We start from the raw sequence: 22,573 nt of genomic DNA, 5'->3' as shown, positions 1-22,573 counted from the left end.
ATATTCACCTTCCCTCTGGATCCATTAAGGAACTAAACCCAAATTATCATTCATCAGGGATAACACATAGGATTCACCAGGAGCACAGCAGGTTTGTGCTGTCAGCACAAGTACAAAATGCACCTGGGAAGGTTTGGGGTTTAGCAATGCAAGAGGAGAGGAGCAGGCACAGAGAATTCCCTCAGCCAGGGAAATGTCTTGGATCCCTGGGCATTGCAGAGGAGAGGATTGACATGCACACACAGCTCTGTTTGGGATTTCAGCTCACAATTAACACTCTGCTGTACCCTGAGCTAATTGTTATCATTGTCATCACGCTACAACATGTTTAGGAACAGTACAAGCCAATTCACCCCTCACTAAGGAACAAACACCCCAGACACCATCTCTAACCAACAATTCCTTTACCAGACAATTTATAGGGCTATAAAAGTACTTACAGAACTAGGAAATAACTGAAAACTGAGAAAAGTTATAATTTAGTTCTGCTTTAAAGTGTGAACCAGCACCGCTGGGTTCTGGTTCCTCCACACGCTACAGAAAAGGAAAATTAGAAAAGTGGATTTTTCCCAAGTCCTTTGTAGCATCCACCCAAACCTTCCAGGCTCTGGAGGTAAAGGAGGGTTGAAAATGGCCCAGCACTGTTATAAAGCCTTATTTCCCCTCCCAGCTGTTGTACCTGAAGGTGCAGGAGCTGCTCGAGCCTCCCCGGGTGTCACTACCTGGCTCCGCCTGGCCCAGGGAAGGGCTTGGACATCCAGGACCAGCCTCGTCCTCGCTGCTGGGCTGCCCCAAGTGAAGGAGCTGGCAGCTGAGTTTCACTCAAATACAGAAAACAGGGTGTGTGTGTGTGTGTGTGTGTGCTGGGGCTGGGTCAGATTACACCGGGGAGCCCAGACTGGGCAGAATTCCCGCGGATTTGGGGCGACCGAGCGAGGGCAGGGCTGGGGCTGGGGCTGACCCCACAGGGAGGGGACATCCCAGGCTCTTGGCTTGGTTTGGGGAACTGCCAGTCAGGGGGTGGCTGCAGGGGATGGTGGGGCAGCTCTGATCTGTCTGGGGGTGTGAAAGTTCAAACTGAAGTGTGTGAGGTGCAAAGGGTGGTTGTAGGAGTGCAGGAGGGATCGGGGCCATGGCACTGGGAATGCTGGGCCTGTTCCCTGGATTCACACCTGCTGATTTACCCTCCAAGGACCCATCCCAGAGAGTGGGGTGGGCACAGGGCAGAGTTGCAGGTTGTTGTGTGGGGTGTCCCTGTGCAGGGGTCCTGCCACATTCCTGGGGTGTCCCAACCCCCCTGGACCCCAGACCTTGGTTAACACAGCAGTGATTCACCAGGTGCTTTCAGGGGCCACCTGTGCAGTGGCCCTTTGGCTAAAATTCCCTGGAATGTAAAATAAAGATGTTACACAAGCATGTTAAATGGAAAAGAAAAAAGCTAGAAATCAATTTCCATTAGGGAGCTGTTGGCAAGGGCTGGGAAATGAAACACTAATTCAGTGCAGTTCTGGGTCATTACCTGGATTTCATGGCCAGAGGCAGCAGGGCTGGCTCCTCACGGGGTGGGATGTTGCTGGTATAACATGAGCCAGAGAAAGCTTCTCTTTTATTGGGCTCACAAGGAAATTATTTTTTGTGGGAGGAAAAAGAAAGGAAAAAAACGGCGTAAAGAGCCAGATTTTCAGCTGGAATAAATCCTGCCCTGCCATTGCAGGGCTGGGTTTGTGCAGGGTAATTACCACTCCAGTGACAGATGCAGCACTCATTAATCACGCCACAGCCACCTGCATATTCTTCCCGAGTCTGTTGCTATTTGTGACTGGAAATGGTGTCATGGAATGATGCAGGGACTGTAAGTGCTTGAATGGTTTCCACTGGAGTCAGGCACTGCTCTGCTGCAGAGCTCAGCACGGGCTGACCCCCCCCCTCTGGCAACTCCGTCAGAAACCCAAAATTCCACAGTTTTTAGCTGGTAATATTTCTTCCCCTGGGCATGAGCCCAAACCCATGATTGCTGGTTGGCTTGGCAGACAGCAGTTGTGTGCCCAGGCTGGTTTAGAGTCTAATGTGCTGGAAGAATGAGAAACTGAGGGTCAAATCACAAGGATCTGGTAAACCTGGGACATTGGGAATGCTGCTGCATGATGGGGGAATAGCAAATGGGAAGAGGGAAAAAACAGCAGAGGCAATTTCAGGACTGAAAGTCGTGTATTGGTCTAACTAGAGCTTTAGAGCAAAGAAAGGGATCAGTGAGTCAGAGAATCATGGAATGGTTTGGGTTGGAAGGATCACCCAGTTCCATCCCTGCCATGGGCAGGGACACCTTCTACTATCCCAGGTTGCTCCAAGCCCCATCCAGCCTGGCCTTGGACACTTCCAGGGATGGGACAGGCACAGTTTCTCTGGGTGACCTGTGCCAGGGCCTCCCACCCTCCCAGGGAAGAATTTCTTCCTCATTTCTTCATGTGAATACAGGAGGTACAGGGAAAAATGGGATGAAATGTAAGAGGTTGGCCCCAGGTGGCTCCCACCAGGCTCCCATTCCCTGGGAGGTGTCTGTCTCCTGAGCACGAGGAGGGGGTTCCTGGCTGGTCTGGGCCCACAAAGAGCATCTCTTCTGGTGTTTGTTGGGTGCTGGTGAAGCTGAAGATGCCAAGCAGGTCAGCAGGAGACAGAGAGAGGGAGGCAGAAGGGCCAGGATCAGGTTTGGGAAGAGACTTTGAAGGCACCACCAGTGCTGGACCCAGTGTGGATTTACCTCTGGCCCCAGCACAGACACCCCAAGGTGAGTGTGCTGTGCCCCTGGGCTTCCTCCTCTCCTGGGCATGTGCTGGAGGAGGGAGCAGACCCAGAACGCTCCAGGGAGGCTTCCTCCAGCACAGTGCTGGCTTTCCTGGGATTTATGTCTCGATATTTCTGCTTTGAATCATTTCACAGTAATGCAGGATGAGGTAATGCTGCCTCATGGCAGAACCATCCCCATGCCAGGCTGGGATCTCTGCAGCCCCATCCCTGCCGGGCTCGGGGGCTCCGAGGGGGCCCTGGCAGAGCTGGTTACACAACCCTGTTTGTTTGCTCTTCTTAGCAACCTCCACACGCGTTCCCCAGAGCTCCTCGGACCATGCAAGATTAATTGCTCAAATATAAAAGCCCTGTTAACCTGAATATATTATTGAAAACCAGCATATTTCAATCTGCCCTAGATTTGAAAATAGAGATGCCGGGTCAGCTCCTGGCATAAATCTGCAGAGCTCCTGGAAGCCGGCGGAGCTTCCCTGATTTACATGGGCAATAAAGGAGTCCTGGTTCGGCTGCCGGGGCGGGATCGGGATCGGGATCGGGATCGGGATCGGGAGCTCACCCGGCTGCCACCAAGGACACAACTGGGCCGGGGAGGGAGCTCAGGGGAACCTCTGAGCCCCCCGGAGCTGCCAGCCCAGCACTGCAGCATCCAACACTGCATTTACTGAGTGAAAGGCTATTTAAACCCACCCACCCCCAAAAAACCCACCACCCTACTTTTATTTATAATTTTTTCTAAAAATGTTCTTTAAAAATTTGCGACGATGTTGAAATAAAAATTCTGGATCGTATGAAATGATGTAGGAATTTCCAGTAGGTCAGCTGGGGTTTTTTCTGTGTGGGCTGAGGTGGATCTGGGCTGGCTCGTGCAGGAGCCCACAGCTCCTCACAACTTCAATGTGTGTTGCTCGGTGAGCTGAATTCCCACCCTCTCCCCACTAGAGGCAGCTTTAAAACAGATCGTTTTTAGCATTAAAGCCCAGTTTTGGTGTGTTGCAAAGCCCTGCCTGTGGGACAGGCGGTGTTGGGGTGCACAGGGGCACTGGCTCTTCCCTGGGGCACAGGATCCTTTCTCCATCCCGGTTACAGTGAATCCAGAAACAAACTGTTGTGAGCTGAAGAGCAGAAAAGGCTCCTTTATTTTTTAGGGCTCAGCCCTGGTTGTCTTTGTGCCAGGAGGGAGGAGCAGGATCACTCCTGCAGCTCCCTCAGCTGGGGCTCTGCCTCCCCCAGGGCTGCCCGTGGCCAGCTGGGAGCCCAGAGCTCAGGCTGAGCTGGAGGGAAAATTTGGGTATTTGGGCTTCTCCTGGCAGTGCCTGTTTGCTGCAGGGGCTGTGTGTGGAGCTGCCTCGTGTGATAACCTGGGGCACGGGCTCGCTCTTATCTGCCCCCAGAAGCTGCCCCTCTGCAGCCAAAGGAGTGAATTCCAACGGCTGCAGCTCATCCCTGCCCTCTGCCAGAGGGGCTCAGAGCGGGCACAGGGCTGCAAGCAACTGAGTTCTGCAGCTTCACAAATTACCACGCTCTGCCTGAGCCTCTTTAATTAATTAACCCCCCGCCCAGGCCCGGCCCAGCACCGACGTGACAGGAAATATTTTGCTTTGGCTCCCATGACCAGCAGTCCCCGTCTGCTGGAGCGCTGGGAGCGCTGGTGCTGACCTGGAGCAGCCGAGTCAGGGGAGCCCAGAACCCTGGTGCCCTGGCCAGGCTGTGCCAGGGGATGTGGGCACTGCCAGGGTGCTGTCCCAGAGGACTCAGCCCTTCCCTCGGGATCAAAGAGCCGCAGAAAGGGTGGCAGTCCCTGCAGGGGGCTGTGCAGCAGGACCTTGTTATCACCACTCAGCTGCTCAGTCCTGCAGCTCCACAGCCACAGCCCTTGGATCAGTGTCAGGCTGAGCAGCGGCTTTGAAGTGAGCCAGAATAAATAGTGCTCACAGAGGACTTTATGGGGCCTTAATAGAGCAGTTTGAGCTGCGTTTCAAGGTCTTTCCTACACGCAGAGTTAATTGAGAAAAGCTATTGCAGTTTCAAGTGATGCACTCGCTTAAATCAAGTTCACTTTCATGTGCTGGTGTGCCCTAAATTACACCAGGATGCATTTCCAGCCAGGAAACGCTTTGGAGTGAGGGCGTGCTGTCCACCAGGTATGAAATACTGGGAGAGGCCTTTCCTGGCTGCTTCGAGAGGAGAACCAGAAGCTGAGGGGCAGCACTTTCCTCCCCAGGGTCTTAAAAAAGCGGCAGAAAACCTCTGGACCCCGAGCTGGGTTTTCTGCAGCTGCAGGAAAAGCTCTCGGGTATTTCCCTGCCCAGAGAATGTACTGGGACAGTTGGACAAGCATCACCCTAAACCTGCATTTCAGTTCATCCCAAGACTGGATTGACTGAGAGACTTAAATCAAAATATTTTTGTTGTTCTTTTGAAGGAAATGCCCATTTTACTGGGAAGAGTAAACTTCCTTCCTGGCTGCTTCTTTTTGGTCTAAATATTTATGCTGAGAACCGTGAAACTGTCAAAATGCATCAAAACAATGCTTGGAGAAGGTTTTCTTTGGAGAAAAACTGTGGGGGGTTGTGTGTTTCTTCACTCTTAGCAGAAATGGAAAGTGAAAAGGTGAAAGAACGCTGGGACCAGAGGGAATTCTGGTAAAGGGAAATTGAGGTGAAGATTCTGCAGAAAATCGAGGGTTTGTTAAAGGAAGAAAACCCACAACACTGGAAGATATTATAAATGTGGGGTTTTTTTCATTGGTTTGTGCCCCTCCTCAGGCTGTGCCAGGGAAGGTTCAGGTTGGACACCAGGAGGAATTTCTCCATGGAAAGGATGGTCAGGCACTGGAAGGAGCTGCCCAGGGGGGGTTGGAGTCCCCAGCCCTGGAGGTGCCCCAGGAAGGACTGGATGTGGCACTCAGTGCTCTGGGCTGGGGGACAAGGGGGGCATTGAGCACAGGGTGGATCCATGGGCTGGGAGGGCTTTTCCAGTGACTCTGGGATTCTGTGATTCTTTTCTGGAGAGAGCAGCTCCAGCCTGGCTGTCATTTCCAGTCAGGAGCTCCACTGGGCTTTGGGAGGGAGGCAGTACCAGCCTGATTTTTTCCTTTATTTCCTTTTTTCCCCCAGCTGTGGAGATGTGTGAGCACAGTGACCATCACGTCCTGCAGCCTCTCTGCAGAGCTGCACCAGCTGGGAAGGAGAGCAGCAGCAACATCTGGATGAGGGCACAGCAGAGGTGAGGATGCAGCAGGAATGCTGCTGCCAGTGACAAAATGAGCATCTCTGGCTGTTTTAAAAGACGAGGCTCAGAGTCTGAACAAGCTGGAGAATGCCAGGATTTCTCTGTCTGTCTGAGTCTGCCTTTCTCTCCTCACATGTGCCAAGTGCTAAAATGACTCATTTCTCCTGAGAAAGCTGCTTGCTCCCTTGGCACAGCCCTGCTCCCTTGGCACAGCCCTGCTGCCTGGTGCCCTGATGGTGGCATTGCTTCATTTTTAGGGAAATGCAGCTGATCCCTGGTCATCCCACCCGTGGCCATGGTGTAGCTGCAGATTTTTGCAAGGAGATCCCAAGGGAAAAGGGGCTGTGCAGCACCTTGTGCTCCCGGGGGTCCAGGGCAGGTGTCCCCTGAGCTGGGCAGGCTCATCCCAGGGCAGCTTCCCAAGCTTTGATCCAGGCTCTGCAGGGTGAGTGCAGAACACCCCCAGCTCAGCCCGGGTGTAAATCCCCCCAGGAGCACGGTCAGCACAGGGGAAGTGCCAGGGCCCTTCCTCAGCTATTCCCGTGGGACAATCCATGGGCAGGGACACAGCCTGAGCAAACGGGGGGATTATTTTGGACAGAGGGAGTTCTGGATTAGGAATGTGACTTGTGTAAAGGCAGCATTATGGTTTGGGCTCTTGCAAGGGCTGCTGTAAGTAGAAAACTGGATTTATTGCTTTCTTCGTGCTGAATCAGGACTAACTTTGGTAGCAGAGGATTTGCCTTTACAACCAGTCTGTCCAAGGGCATTGAGTTACCGAGTGTTCCTCAGAGACAGGTGTGTAAAATGCTGTGTGGAGACATGGAACTGCTCTGCCAGAGCTCTGGACACGCTCCAGCCTGGATCCCTGCAGGCTGCCAGCAGAGCAGGGCAGGGCAGAGCCCAGCCCCACACAGGTCACAACAGCCCCATGTCAGAGCAGCCCCAGGGGCTGGGACAGGCTCCTCTCCCACGTCTCACTGACCCAGGAACATCCAGGGTTTTCTCCTCCCGAATTTGCCCAGACCACCATGATTCATGGAGTTGCTCAGGGAAAGTCAGGATGATCTGGGAATGAGGAATAACTTGCAGAACACTCTGCCTCTCTGGCTGCCAACTCACAGGATGGAAAAACGCTCTGGCTCAGGGCAGGGCTCCTGGAATCTGTTCTCAGAGGCTGCTCCAAAGGCCCTGCTGCTGCTGGAGGGGCTGGTGCCAGGCCCTGGCACTCAGTGCTGCAGCTCCTGTTCCCCTTCAGCCAGGAGACCAAGGTCTGTCCCCTTCGGTTCCCCTGTGCCAGGGCAGCAGGTTCCAGGTGGATTCCCAGGTACTGGGGACAGAAATGATGTGTGAGATGGATGAACAGGTGGGAACAAACCCCGGGGAGGGAGCAGATCCTGCCATGGCAGTGACAGGGGGCTGGATCCCAGCCAGGGGCTGAGGATCTCCAGGCACGTGCCAAGTGAGGGAAACCTGCCTGGCAGGGAAGGATATCTGATCAAAAAATGAGGATGATAAAAACAAGTGTGTTTTCCCAGCTCCTGCCCACTCTCATTTACTTCATATCCTGGAAATCATCTAGAAAAAAACTTTATTTCCACAAAACTCAGGTGTTCTGGAGTTTGACCCAGTTCTAGAGATAAGGCACTTGACTCAAATACCAGCTCTAGATCTAAATTGCCACCAGATCTTGGATTCTGGTTTAGGGTCAATTTTATTTGAATGGCCAAAGGCAAATACTGCAAAAATATTGTGGCCTTAATTATTTTTTTGGTAATTTAATTAGGAGCTTGATCTGGGCTTGGGGCAGGACACAAAGTGGATTAGGGGAGCAGCTGGCTCTTTAATTAGGGCCATTTCTCTTTCCCTAAAGTTCACCCTTTGCTTGCCCAGAGGCAGCAGGGCAGCCCCAGCCTGGGGTCAGTGGGGAGCTGAGCAGGGCTGGGTATGGAGGGTGCTGGGAATGCTCCTCCCTTGCTGGAATCCCACTGCAGAGATCCCAAAGTACCAACTGGGAATGGTGACACGGGGCTATTTATGGAGGCCAGGGACTGGGGTAAATATTTATTTAGATTCCAATGCTTGATCTGCCACCGGTGGATGTGGAAACACTGAGCCCACGCTCCTCCTGCAGCAATTTATATCCAGAGCCTCCATCTCCTCTCCTTTCAGTGCTCCAAACACATTCCCCAGGATTAATCCTGCAGGGAATGGGCATGGCCTGGGTTCAGACCCTGTGGCTCCATCTGGTCCCAGCCAGCCAGGCAGGCATCCTGCCCTGGGTCTCCTTTGATCCCAGTGGCATCCAGAAACCCAAGCCCAGGGACCCGGGGGGATGGTCGGGGCTGTCACTGCCCTGTTGGACGGACAGGCCGGGGTGGGGACCCGGGATGGAGCGGGGGGGTCACTGGGATCCATCCCAGAGCGATGGCACTGAGCTGTCCTGCCTGGGGACAGCAGGGCCACCCCTCTGTGCAGCCACCTCTGCCCCAGCACAGCCCCACAGCCCCCCCAAACACTGCCCTGCTCTCCATCCTCCTGAACAGACCTGGACGGAGGGAGGGAGTGGAAGGCTCTGGAAGGATCCTCCACGTTCAGCAGCCAGGAGGGATGGACACAGGAGGGATGGACACAGGAGGGATGGACACAGGAGGGATGGACACAGCCCTGCCCTGCCCTGGTGCCTCCCACCACAGCACACTCTGGGCTGCACTGGGAGGTTCCCCAGCCCCAAAGGGGCCGTGGGGCTGCAGGGGGGAGGCAGCAGTGCTGGGGGCAGCTCGGGGTGAGGGGGCAGAGCTGGGCAGTGTCTGGGGGGCTCAGGGATGAGGGACACGGGCCCAGCTGCCCCAGCCCAGGCAGAGCTGCCAAAGCACCGTCCCCCAGGAGCCCCCCAGAGCCAGAGCACAGCTCCTGGAAGCCTCTGGAAGAAAACCCCACACACGGCCAGGAGATGAGTTTGCACTCAAGGTACCATTTTTATTTTGAGATATATACATTACATAATTTAAAATACAGAATATTGGTGAGAGAAATGTTTTGTTTTTCAGATAAAAGCAGCCCACCGTGTCCCACACAGCCCCTTTGCTGCCCTTCAAAGGTGACCTGCACACAGCTCCTTCCCCACCTCCCTGCTGCTGCTGGGAGAACCTGTCTGCCTCTCCTCTCCCCCTGGGAAAAGAAGGTGAATGTACCTGTCCCTCCCCTCCAGAGCCAGTGCCAAGTGTCCTTTACTGTCACACACCCTGTCCCCTCCTGCAGGGCTGGGAAGGAGCTGTGGGGACACTGGAACAAGGGAGGAGGAACCAGAGCTGACAGGGACAGTGTGGGTTCAAACACAGGGAAAACCTCCCGGGGTGAGGAAGGGCTGCAGGGAGAGGAGGTTCTGAGCAGCAGCTCGGGCAGATTCCTCCACCCAGAGGGAAGGAGTTGGAAGATGGTGAGATTTAAAAAGGCTCAGTAAATGAGACTCTTCCTTTGGCAGAGAGGCACCAGGAGCCACGGGGCACCTGGGGCTGTGACAGGACACAGCACCACACACCAGTCCCACAGTCCCAGTTCAAGCTTTTTTCCACTAGTTAACCAGTGCTGGGAAGGCTGGGAGAGGTGAGAGCAGAGGGAGGTGATGCACTGAGGTCCTGAGACAATCCTCCCTGCAAATCCCCTGAGAAAACGCATAAAATGGAAATTTCTCTTTGCACTGCACCCAGTTAAAAGTTCCCTTCTCTGTCCCGGTATCCCAGACTTCACTAAGGCTCAATCCTCTACCATAAATATGAAAAATATTCTTTATTTGAAGCCTGATGGCCACACAGCTGCATTTGGTTTGCAAGGGGAAACACTTTTTCTGGGAAATGAAAATAAATTATGAGCAGCAAAAGCTCTCCCCAGTCTGTTAGAGTTCCGGGAGTGGGTCTGAAGTAGTGAATAAAAACTGATGTGCTGGGTTTTTTTCCAAGGACGTCCAAAAAGTCCTTCTGGAGACACAACCCGAGCAGAGAACCAGCCTGGAGGACGATGATTTGCCAACAGAGTGGCTGATTGGGAGAAAAGGGAAATAACGATTAGTTGCTCATTTTCATCGTGGCAAAAAGGCTCCATCTGGTGGTGTTTGCACCCAAAAAGGAGGTGAGGAGGAGGGTGGGAACTGCAGCTCATACTGGTTAGGCTGGTTCACAGCAGAGAAGAGTCTTGGACTTGAAATCTCAGGCTGGGAGAAGGGGTGGCACGATGGGAAATGAAGTTGTGTGTGGAAAAATGCAAAGAAATGCACTTGCAAGGGGACAAATGAGCCCCGAGGGCCCAGGAGAGCCAGGCTGGGCTGCTCAGGGCTGGGCAAGCACCAAAACAGAGAGAGAGGAATAACAGAGTCAATATTTTAATGCCTTTCTATTAAGCACAGACAAGAGCATTCCACCAGGGAAAGGGATACTGCAGGGATAGGAGCAAAATGATGAGCTGAGAAGGACCTTGATACGGAAGCAGGTTAAAAAGTTTGCTATTTGGTTAAAAAGAGGCAGGAGGGGGGTGAGTGTTAAAAAATTAAGGCTGGTCCTGCTCAGCCTGGGCAGCTGCAAGGGGAGAGGAGGGAGCTGCCAGGGACAGCAGGGAGGTTCCTGCCTCTGAGCTCATGGAGTAACCAGCTTAAACTCCCTGTTCTGCAAAAGTCAGGGAGCTTTGGGGATGGGAGAGTGGAGCTTCCCTCCCTCCCCTAAAAATCCCACTCAAGCATCACCAGGAGTGGAACAAGGTCAAGTCACTGCCCTGCCCTGGGGCAGCCGGGGGTGGGATGCAGCCCCAGTGCCCCCCACTGACAGCCAGGGAGGACAACTGGTCACAGCTGGGCTGCTCCTGTGCCAGCACCCGCTGAGTGACCCCCAGCAGAACTGGTGGGTGGGCAGGAAAACCCCCCTGTCCCCACCAGAGAGCACCCACAGGCTTTTAGTGTTTGGGAACCTGCTGGTGCTTCCCAGGGGAGTCAGCACAGAGCCCCTGAGCTCGGGGGGGCTGTGAGGCTGCACCCCAGCCCTGCACCCCCTGAGCCCTGGGGAGCTGCAGGGCTCCAGGCCCGGGCTGGGGTAGGGAAATGCTGCCAGAGGAGGGGCAGGAGGAGTGTTCCTATAGAAAGAGGTCAGGGTGTCTGTTAAAAAGCTGGAGAAGGCTCAAGTCCTGGGCTCAGGAGCAGAGGGGAGGTGAAGCAGCCCCACATGGGCTTACAGACCAACTGTAGCAGCCAGGGCTCAAACACAGGGGGGGTCTGGGCTGGGGCTGTCAGCAATGGGGGGCTCTGCACCTGCCCCAGGGGTGCATGAGACCCTACACACACACACACACACACACACACACACACAGAGGCATTGCCATCACACCTCTGCTCCTCCTGAGGACCTGGGGGTCCCAGCAATGCCCCAGCACAGTCAGGCCCCATCCTCAGCAGCTCGTTGAGGCACCAAAAAGACAACAAAGAGGAGCCCCCCCCAACCCTCCGTGTCTCCTGGGGATGCAGAGACCCCGGGCCCTGTGGTGGGAGGGGGTCCAACCACCTCTCTCTCGGGGGCTCCTCGAATCCCCCTCTCCTGGGAGACAGAGCAGAGAACGGAGAGAGCTCTGGGCCGGACCCCCCAGCCCTGCCCCCCTCAGAGCCTGAAGAAGCGTCGTACCACCAAGTGCCCCACCACGATCAGGGCCACCACCAGCATGTACTTCATGTAAACATTGTCCAGGTCCAGCACAGCCACCTGGCAGGGAGCAGAGACCAGGGTCAGTCCTGCTGGAGCCGGGCTGCTGTGCTGCCTGAGCCCCCAGAGACCCCCCAGACCCCCAGCACAGCCCCTGCTCCCGTAGAGACCCCCAGCCCCCTGGAACAGCTCCTGCTCCCCCCGGAGCCCCCCAAGCCCCCCAGTAGCCCCTGCCCTGCTCCCCCAGGAGATCCCCAGGCCAGCAGGACAGCCCCTGCTCCCCCAGAGACCCCCAGACCCTCGGCACAGCCCCTGCTCCCCTAGAGACCCCCCAGGAGCCCCCGGCACAGCTCCTGCTCCCCCCAGAGACCCCCAGACCCCTGGCACAGCCCCTGCTCCCCCAGGAACCCCCAGCCCCCTGGCACAGCTCCTGCTCCCCCCGGAGCCCCCCGGCAGCCCCTGCCCTGCTCACCCATCCTCCCTGCTGGGCGATCCAGCGGGTGATCCGGTGCTGCACCATGAACTCCACGACGTAGCGGGCGATGCGGCGCAGGAAGCCGGTGAGGCCGTGCTGGAACACGTGCATGGCCATGCGGTACCCGAAGCTCAGCAGGGCGATCACTCGGCCCCAGTTGATGCCGCTCTCGAAGAGGCTGGAACAGAGCCCAAGGGGTGCTGAGTCCCTGCTCAGATCCCCCAGCTCAGATCCCCAGCTCAGATCCCCCAGCTCAGATCCTCCTGCTCAGATCCCCCAGCTCAGATCCCCCAGCTCAGATCCCCAGCTCAGATCCCCAGTTCAGATCCCCAGTTCAGATCCCCAGCTCAGATCCCCCAGCTCAGATCCCCCAGCTCAGATCCCCAGCTCAGATCCCCAGCTCAGATCCTCCTGCTCAGATCCTCCTGCTCAGATCCCCAGCTCAGATCCCCCAGCTCAGATCCCCAGCTCAGATCCCCCAGCTCAGATCCCCCAGCTCAGATCCCCAGCTCAGATCCCCAGCTCAGATCCCCAGCTCAGATCCCCCAGCTCAGATCCCCAGCTCAGATCCTCCTGCTCAGATCCTCCTGCTCAGATCCCCAGCTCAGATCCCCCAGCTCAGATCCCCAGCTCAGATCCCCCAGCTCAGATCCCCCAGCTCAGATCCCCAGCTCAGATCCCCAGCTCAGATCCCCAGCTCAGATCCCCAGCTCAGATCCCCAGCTCAGATCCCCCAGCTCAGATCCCCAGCTCAGATCCCCCAGTTCAGATCCCCAGTTCAGATCCCCCAGTTCAGATCCCCAGTTCAGATCCCCAGCTCAGATCCCCAGTTCAGATCCCCCAGTTCAGATCCCCAGCTCAGATCCCCAGCTCAGATCCCCAGCTCAGATCCCCAGCTCAGATCCCCAGCTCAGCACCCGGAGCCGTCCCGGAGCCGCCCAGCCCGCGGGAGCTCGAGCGGTGCGGGCAGGATGAGAGGAAACGGCCCCAGAGCTGCACCAGGGGAGGTTCAGGTTGGATACTGGGGAGTGTTTTTTCACTGAAAGGGTTGTCCAGCCCTGGCACAGGGCAGTGGTGGAGTCACCATCCCTGGATAGATTTAAAAGCCACATGGATGTGGCACTTGGGGACGTGGTTTAATGGTGGTTTTGGCGGTGCTGGGGGAATAGTTGTACTTAATGACCTTAGAGGGCTTTTCCAACTCAAACAGTTCTGGGATTCTGTGGTTGCAGGGCTGGGGATGCTGCACCAGTCCTTGAGGCTCATCCCAGCCACAAAGACATGGTGTTCTTGTGGCTGGAAGAGGCTCCCAAATGTGTCTACTCCAGGGTTTGGCTGCTGAGGGCAGGTTTGACACTGATTTATCTAGACTGGGTTTTGAAGGTGTTTTTCCTGGTTTCCAGCAAAGCAAGCGAGAAGGGAATAAAAAATAAAAAAGAGAGTAGACTGAGGCCCTGTGTTTCAACCTGCTGCCCTGTTCTGGTGGTGCCTGCACTGCTCCCTGCAGAGCCTTGGCACAGGTACGGAGGGAGAGGGGAGTTAGAGCCCCTGAGGGAGCAGAGAACAGGAGCACAGGGAGAGGGACAGGGGTTAATTTACCTGAGTGCGTTACCGCCTCAGCCAGCGCGGCTTCCCGGGCAGGGGAGCAGGAAAAGGACAGAAGAGAAGCAGTTAGACACAAACACCGAGAGGGGGCTGTGCAGAGCCAGGGGTGCTCAGAGGAGCCATGGGAACACAGAGAACCCTCCTGCCTCTGCCTCCTGCACGAGCCTGGGCAGAGCACGGAGTGTGCAGTGTCCTGGTGTCCCTGCAGCCACACGGGGTGGGCACTGCAGCCCTGGCTGCCACCTCAGTCGGAGCTGTACCTCAGGCACTGCAGGTCTGTCCCTCACTCACCTGTGGCTGAGCTTTGGGAGGGGGAGCTGGGTGTGCAGTACCTGTACAAACTCTGCCAGCCTGTGGAGGATCCCCCATCCTGAGGGATCCCTGCTCCATGTGGACCAGGCTGGATGTGGCCCTGAGCAGCCTGATCTAGTGGGTGGCATCCCTGCCCATGGAGGGGGGTTGGAATGAGATGATCTTCAAGGTCCCTCCCAACCCAAACCATCCTGTGATTCCTTGACTTCTGTGACCACACCAAAGGCAGTGAGAACTGTTCCCTCCCCACATCCTGTGGCTGCATTTGTGCCTCTGGCAGCCAGACTCCTCGGGATGTCCCAGCCTGGAGCAGGCAGCAGCAGGACCAGCAGCAGTTCTGCCTTGGCCCAGGGCTGGTTGTGCCCCTGAAGGGGCACCAGGACATTCACTTGGCTACGGATGCACGGGCACATCCCCCAGACTGCCTGACCCCGGTCAGCTCCTGCAAGGACTGAGGTGCCTGTCAGGGGAAGACTGTCCTAGCAAGGCACAGGAGGAGGAGCAGACAGGCAGGAAACAGAAACAGTCAGGGTGGGCTCACTGGGAGCTCAGCCCAGGGACAGTGGGTGAAGCTTGAATGGACAGAGCCTGTGTGCTGGGACAGTCCCTGTGTGCTGGGACCATCCCTGTGTGCTGAGACAGAACCTGTGTGCTGGGACACACTTTGTGTGCTGGGACCATCCCTGTGTGCTGGGACAGTCCCTCTGTGCTAAGACAGAGCCAGAGAGGGGGAGAGGGTTTGACCAACAGCACCACACCCATCTGACCCCCCTTCCCTGCTGTGCTCCAGGAGAAGGCTCCACCTGCCAGGGCCTTACCTGGAGGCGATCTTGGTGAAGTGCTCGTAGGCGTTGCCCGCCGTGGGCTGCAGGGTGTCCAGCATGGTGCGGAACTCGGCGTCGTAGCGCCTGTAAATGTCGTCCCCGATGATGGCCAAGCGCTGCCCCACCTGGGTCCCGGTGCTGCCGAGGGAACACGGGGTCAGTGTGGCCGAGCAGGACTGGGGGGGGGGGGCTCTGCAGCGGGGCCTGGCTCGGGATGGGCCGAGGGACGTGCACGGGGTTGGTACCAGGGATTTACCTCTCCAGGTCCTGCTGGATTTGCTCGATCTCCGGGTCCGGGGGCACCTCCGCCCCTCTCTCCTCCCTCTCCTGCCGGTAGCGGTACCAGGCATAGCTCCGAAACACCTCCTCTGCCTCCGCTGCCACTCGGGCTTCTACAGACACAGGAGGGAGAAAAGTCAAGGGAGAAGCTCATCGTCCCCCTTTCCCAACTGGAAAGAGACCATTCCCTCATTTTCAACCTAAATTTGTGCCATTTGTATTAACACCAGCCTTTTGCAGTAAACCCAAAAAAGACCCAACAGAAATTAGGCCTCAGAAAAATAATTTTGAAGCCAGTCGTGCTCCTGGGGGCACAGCCCACCTTTGGAATCCAGTTTCGGCAAGAGGCAGCCCTGGGACTGTCACAACACAAACCAGATGTTGGAGCACTTGGCAGCTCTCCCACCTCTTGATAAGGACATTGCTCAGCACAAACAATTCAGGAATCTCAGATCCCAGCTCGGACTGGAGGCGAAGCTCAGCCTGGTGCTGCCCATCAGCCCTCAGCAAACAATCCTGGGTTTCAGCATCACCGAGGGCTGTGCCCTTGTGTGACAGGAACAAGTGCTGTCCCCCCGTGTGCATGTGTCTGTGATGGCTCCAGCCCCACACGTGTCCCTGTGCCCAAACGACCTCCTCCAGTCCCACATATGTCCCTGTGCCCAAACAACCTCCTCCAGCCCCACACGTGTCCCTGTGCCCACCCTGCCCAGGGATGTGCCCAGGACCTGCCCCTCTGGAGCAGGGAGCCCCTGGCCAGGCGTTTTGGCCCCGTGGTGACTGATACCTTATCACACACGTCCCATGGCTCTGGGGAAATTCCCTGCTCTGTCACGGGATGTCTTGGATCAGAGCTCAGTTTCGGTGGCTCCAGAATCCCTGTGGGCTGGGGCAGCAGCTCCCAAACAAGTGTCAGCCCTGCAGAGCCACCCCACAGGCTCGGGGAGCTGGCCCTGAGGGAGCACTAACACTGCTCTTCCCAGTGTCTTTTCCAGCATAAAAGTTTGAAGGGGACAGGAGTGCTGGGGCTGGGTCAGAGCTCGGCTCCTTTGGCAGAGCATCGCCCTCAGGGTGGAGATTCACAGGCACAACTGGGGTGCAAAGCCAGGTCAAGGTGCTGCTTGAGGGCAGGTCAGGAGTGGAGGATCCTGCAGAACTGAGGTTTTGGGGGATTGTCCTGCCAGGCTGGTGACAGCGGGTCCAGCAGTGCAGCTCACTGCAGCCAACCCAGCTAAAACCCCATCCCAGCATCCCAGCATATCCAGACTGGCCAAGCAGCTCTGCAGCAACTGGGATCTGCATTTCCAACCTGAGATGTTCCTGCCTGAGCAATGTCCCGGGGCTGGGAAGTGAGGACCTGGCCATTGGACACAGCTGTCCTGGCCATGCTGCCCCACAGACCCCGTACCCAGGTCCCCCCAACACACCACTGCCCTCCCTGGAGGGTTTTTCTGGCTGGTGCCATCTCGTGCCCCAGAGGGTGTGGGGACAGGACAGGGCTTGTCATGCTCAGGTTACACCGACTCCAGGTTGGGTAAACAGAGGGAAGGGAAGTGACAAACCCCGTCGCTGTGTTTTCAGGGGGTTGTTTTTTGTTTTGCAGAAACGGGTTTATTTGCTGGCAAACAAATGTCACCTTCTGGGAAGCAGAGGAGCCCGTGAAGGCTCCCCTGAGAAAACGAAAGCGACTGACTCAGAGTTTCAGGGAGAGGAGGGTAAACACACAGCCAGACAGAAGAGGAAATTGGTGCACCAAAAAATCCCTGGTTTAATTACCCCAGGTACTATTTTTAGTAACACAAGGACAGGAGAACAGACAAGGGCTCACAATGATGCCAAAGCAAATCCTTGAGCAGCAGATAAATCTCTTCTGCATCCAAAGATAAGCAAACAGAACCCCAAATGAAATCCAGGCTCAACCCCTGTGACAAAAGCCTCCTTCCACCCTGCAATCCCACAGCACGTGCTGGTGAAAGCTGCACATTCCTGCTGCCACTGGAGCCCACAAGGCTTCTGCCTAAGAGGCATGCAGGATTCCTCTGGAATCCTCCAAATTCCAGAGGAACCTCCTGAGTTTTGGGAGGCAGAGAGATGCAAGGATGGCCCTTAAGTGCCTGCAAGCAAACAAGAACTGTGACTGTGACCCAGCGTGGTCAGAGCTCAGGGCCTGACCCTCTCACTGGTTTTCACTTCAGCATCTCATTTTCCTCAACAGGAAACCAGCACATGCAAACAATGCTCCTGTTTGGGTATTTTCATCCTCCTGGACTTCAACATGGGGAAGGATGGGGTATTTTTCCTTCCAGTGTAATCACAGGATCTGGCAGAAATGGGACTCTGAGGTGGACAGGAGACCAGGCAATACCAGAGCACACACAGCACTGTCAGGCACCCAAAGGGTTCGGGGCAGCTCCCAGTCCCTGGTATGGGCAGAGCTGACTCAGCTGGTTCACATCTCACCTGCACAACAGGTCAAGGAGTCACCGTGTTCCACAGCAGCATTTTATCATTTGGGGATGAAACAGGAGCTGAGGGTTTTCCCAGGTTCCTTTTGGCCCCATTCCCAGTTTTTCACACCCATCAGTGTGAAATGCTGTGGCACAGTCTGGGCTGGGCTCACACACGGACAGACTGACTCACTCCTGGTGGGCTGCAGCTCATCCCTCAGCTCTGCCAGGCCCAGGAGAGCTGGTGTCACCTGCAGGGACAGACCCTGAGAGCAAGTGCCCAAGACCAGGGTGTGCTTTCCTCTGGGATTCAGACACCAAGCACCTCCTGCTCTCTCAGGGAAGGGAAAGTAAACAACACCCCAGACACCAGCGTGTCCTGTCCAGCAGCTCCCTGCACACTGTTCTCTCCGTGCCCTTCAATCCCACCTTGCTTCCACCACACTAATCTGATGCCAAGCACAGAATCCTTGACTGGTTTGGGTGAGAAGGGACCTTAAATCTCGCCCAGTTCCAACCCCCTGCCGTGGGCAGGGACACCTTCCACTAGACCAGTTTGCCTCCAGCCCTGTCCAGCCTGGCATCTCCCGAAAGCACCGAGCACGTGCTCTCCCAGTTCAGTTCAGCAAGGTATCACAGATTTGTTATCCCAGCCTTGCAAAGGGCCCTGGAGGAAGGAAATCCCGTCTTAGCAAAGCACACAGCAGGGAATGAAAAAAAATAAATAAAGGGTTTAAACTCCTTCACCCCCTGAAGGTCCCAGCAGCTCCTTACCTGGGTTGAGCTCCTGGGACAACCTGCGCCCGCCGCTGCCCCGGCGTCCAGGGGCCCGTGGTGGGTCACCATCGTTCCCTGAGGCCATTGCAGGGGGATGCTTGGGAATGTCAGCGTCACCTGGAACACGATGGTGGGGTCAGTGAGTGGCCTGAGCAGCTGGCAGGACCCTGGAGCCCTGTGGCCCCTCGGCCCCTCACAGCCCGGGGAAGCGCTCGGAGGAGTGGGAACGCTGTCATTATCTCTGCCAGAGCCCTGGCTCCTCCCTGCCTGGCACACTCATTCCTCACTCTACCTACGAAAGAATTCTGCTTAGTCCTTTGACTGCACTGGATTTCTCCTCTTTGAGACCCTTTATCACTGATGTCATTTGCCAAAAAAGGATAACTCCCTACCACGCTTCCTCCCGCTTTTGCCGGAAACAGGTTCCTTCCCTCTCTGTGAGTGGTGTGGGCTGCAGCAGCTCTTTCTGCCCTGAAATGATGCAGCACCACGCTTCCTGAGCCCAGAGCACAGTGCACCTGCAGGGCTTCACCCGGGGCTGAGAGGAAATTCCATGAGAACCACCCGCACGGCCCATCCTGCCCCTGAAGTTCACCGGTGTCCTAAACCCAGACCTGCAGTTCAGGGCTTGGGGCAGCTCCTTCACCCTCAGCACCAGGGTTTGCAGAGAAAGGAGAGAGGCCACACAGTTCCAGTCAGGATTAACAGGGATCACAGCAGCTCCTTGCCTGCAGTCTGACATGCCAGTGTGTGTTCCCAGGCCAGACTTCTGCAGGGCTGAACTAATGGGTTTCCTGATTTGCAGCAGGTCTGAACTCACGAATAAGATAAAATTCATGACATTGACACCCAGAAATTTAAATAAAGAAAGTGCTGGGTATGGATAAATAACCACCTACATCAAGAAGTGCAACACGTGGGTCAAGCTCACTGAAGATTGCTCAGAAGAAAAAATAGATGGAGGCTGCCAGCAGTAATGGGAAGTACAGCCTGCACTCCAGTGGGATGGGGGCTGGAATCACAGAGCTGCTTGGGAGCCCAAGCCGTGGTGACACACAGTGGAGATGAGTTTTTTTCCTACATGCTTCTGAGGACAGGAGGAATGGATTTCCCTTTTCCTCCCCAAGCTCAAACATCCCCATCCAAGGATGGACGAAAAAACGACGAAAAAATGATGAGGATCATCAGCTGAGACCAAGAGCAGATCTTGGGAGAGAGCTGGCTCCCACTTGCCCAGATCAGCAGAGACCCAGGCTCCAGAGCTGCCTCTCTCCTTGCTCTTGGAATCATAGAATCACAGGACTCCCTGCTCTGGGATGATGCAGAGAGCTCAGGGAGTGTCTGGAGGGGATGCAGGTGCCCATCCCCTCCTCCACTGAGGACGCCTCGGGTGCTTCCTCCACTGCCATCCCAGTCCCTGGGTGGGCCCAGCAAGGCTGTGGCTGAGCCCCTGCCCTGGCAGGGCTCGGTGCTGCTCGGGGGGAGCAGCCTGGCAGCAGCTCTCTGGAACAGTGGGAATTCCCACTGTTATCCCACAGTGCCACAGCCCAGGCGGGACGGGATGCTGGGGAGGGCGTGGGTGCATCCAATGAGTGCAGCTGCCTCTGGAGCTTTCACAGCTGGGTCTGTAGGGACAGTGGGCTGTGTGGGCTGTGTCTGACACCGACCCACACCTCAGCACATGTGACAGAGGCTTTTTGGTGCAGCCCTGCTCACTGTGAGGGGCCCAGCACCCAGACGCAGATGACTCATGATTTTCAAGCTTGCATTTGGCCAACCCTTTGAACCCCGTGAGAACTTTCGTTTTCGGTTTCCTCCTGGGTTCTTGCAGTGCTCCCTTCTCTTCTCTCGTGACACAACCCTCTGCAGCCTCGTGCTCACACACTCCTGGGACCGGCAGCGCTGTCGGTCCCCAACCTCTGCCCACACCAAACTGCCACTGCTGCCAACCTGTGAATGCCCAGCACAGCTCTCTGCCCACCTCTGCTGGGGGCAAAGTGTCTCAGACCATCCCCTCCAGGACCCAGAGTGCTGCTGCCCCTCCTGCCTCCCAGCCCCCTCGATGTGCCCCATTCCGCCCTCGTCCTGAGAGCAGGGAAGGGTGTGAGGCAGGAAATGACACCCACAGACCCAGAGACAGCCCAGGGCTGCAGGAAATGAAAACTCTCCAGGACTCGAGACAGGGCTCAAGGGAGGGTTTTGGGGAAGCTGCAGGTCACTGAGAGCAAGGTCTGATCCACTCTGCAAGGTGTTTTGGTCTTGTAGGAGGCTGCAAAATGTTAAGAGCAGCAGCCAGCACCTGAGGTGTGGGTTTAGCTACACTTCCAAGGTGGCACAGGGCCCTTATCTTTATTAAAGAGCACATGCCATGCAAAGAATGAGCCTTCCCGGAACCCACCAGCCTTCCCCAATAAAATAAAGACCTTTGCCTCCAACTGTTTCTCATTTCACCCTCGTCTCCTCTTCTTAAAGGCCTCTGACACATTTCCTGTGTGTCTTTATAGCACACCCACCACTGCATCCAACTTTCCTTTGGAGGAAAAAATCCCCACTTTCCTTTGGAGGATGAAGTTGGATGAAGTGGTGAGTGTGCTACAAAGACACACAGGAAATGTGTCAGAGGCCTTTAAGAAGAGAAGACCTCGAGGGTGAAACTTTCCTCCAAAGGAAAGTTCCCGGGCCCTGGGTGCAGGGAAGGTGGCAGGGTTGGCCCAGAGAGGGAGCACAGCCCCTGTGGCCAAGCCCGGCCAGGGGGCTCCGAAGTCTGCCCCTGACACGGTGTGAAGATCCTGCTCCAGGAAATGCACGGAGCATCCTCTGGGACGAGCCTTCCGCGGGTCTGGCCCTGGGCCATGGGAGAGATTCCATCACAGCGTGCGGGGCAGCAACCCCTCCCCGGGACAGACACCCCGCGGGGCCCCGTGCCCGCTGCCAGCCCTGCCCGGCCAGCACGGAGCCAGGCCCGCTCCCCCCGCCTGCCCCGGCACAGCAAACAGGTCAGTCTGCCCGGTTTGGCGGCCCCAGGGAGGGCAGACGACCCCAGCAGAGGCAGCCACGGCAGCCACGGTCCCCCCACGCCCGAGCACCTGTGTCCGGAGGTCCCCGCGGGGACAGCACGGCCACACGTGCCGTGTCCGAGGCCGCGGCGTGGCAGGACGGGTGTCACCCCCTCCTCGGCGTGGCGGGACGGGTGTCACCCCCTCGGTGGGGCGGGACGGGTGTCACCCCCTCCTCGGCGGGGCGGGACGGGTGTCACCCCCTCCTCGGCGGGGCGGGACGGGTGTCACCCCCTCGGTGGGGCGGGACGGGTGTCACCCCCTCGGTGGGGCGGGACGGGTGTCACCCCCTCGGCGGGGCACAGCTCTGCCCAGCGCTGTCCCCGCTGTCCCCTCGGGGATGCCGCGCACAGGGATGTCGGGCGTGGCTGTCACGGCCGCGGCCTCGCGAGGCGGGAAAAAAACCCAACTGGGGAAAATACGGTTAAAAAAGGAGAAATTCCCTCTCCAGGGCAGCGATCCGCCCTGGGCGGGACCTCCAGCCCCGGCCCGGCCGTTGTCCGCCCAGCCGCGGCTGCCGAGGTAGCACCGCGCTCTTTATCCCTGTCCCGGGATGCGGCCCCGGCTCTGTCACCCCTCCCGCCCCCGGGATCCCCCGAGGAGTCCCTGCGGCTGCCGGTGCATCCCTGCCCGTCCCAGCCGGGCCCGGAGAACAGAGATAACCCATTCCGGGAGAGCCTGGGGAGGGGGCGAGGGGGTTCCCCCGCGACTCACCGTGTCCCGGGGCGCTACCGCATCCCGGCCGGGAGCCGCTCCATCCCGCCGCCTCCCTTCCTGCCTCCTGCCCGGAGCGCGGCGCGGGGAAAGGAAGCGAGCGGGGCCGGGGAGGAGGAGGGAAAAGAAGAAGAGGAAAAAAAAAAAAAAAACAAGTAGAAACCCAGCCCCGGACCATAGACGCGGGCGGCTCCGGCTCAGCTCCCTCTAGAGGCACCAACCCCGACGCGGGGCAGGGCCGAGCACCGGGGGGGCTCCTCGGGGGGCTCAGGGGCTCCTCGGGGGGCTCCAGGGGAACCTGAGGCACCGCCCGGCCGCGGGACACTGCGCGGCTCAGCGAGGTGCGGGGTTTGGGGGCTGCCCCGCGCTG

At 57.0% G+C, this 22,573-nt stretch overlaps 1 protein-coding gene and 1 long non-coding RNA gene across 2 annotated transcripts; one reads left to right on the top strand and one right to left on the bottom strand.

Moving 5' to 3' along the window:
- Positions 1–8,990: 8,990 nt before the first annotated feature.
- On the bottom strand, positions 8,991–22,298 carry BAK1 (BCL2 antagonist/killer 1). The gene is made up of 6 exons (XM_032710924.1): positions 22,204–22,298; positions 18,431–18,550; positions 15,187–15,322; positions 14,925–15,068; positions 12,187–12,367; positions 8,991–11,774 (listed from the first exon to the last, which is right to left on the bottom strand). Exons 2-6 carry the CDS (start codon positions 18,516–18,518, stop codon positions 11,673–11,675), a joined length of 651 nt encoding a protein of 216 aa, XP_032566815.1. The 5' UTR covers positions 18,519–18,550; positions 22,204–22,298; the 3' UTR covers positions 8,991–11,672.
- Positions 14,345–17,029, top strand: LOC116798455. The gene is made up of 2 exons (XR_004360896.1): positions 14,345–14,562; positions 16,813–17,029. It is a non-coding gene; the product is annotated as an uncharacterized LOC116798455 (long non-coding RNA).
- Positions 22,299–22,573: the final 275 nt, after the last annotated feature.

The sequence above is a fragment of the Chiroxiphia lanceolata genome, chromosome 25 (genome assembly GCF_009829145.1).
Source record: "Chiroxiphia lanceolata isolate bChiLan1 chromosome 25, bChiLan1.pri, whole genome shotgun sequence".
Classification (NCBI taxonomy): Eukaryota; Metazoa; Chordata; class Aves; order Passeriformes; family Pipridae; genus Chiroxiphia; species Chiroxiphia lanceolata.
The sequence above is the reverse complement of the archived record's forward strand: the minus strand, read 5'-3'. Positions and strand labels throughout refer to the sequence as shown.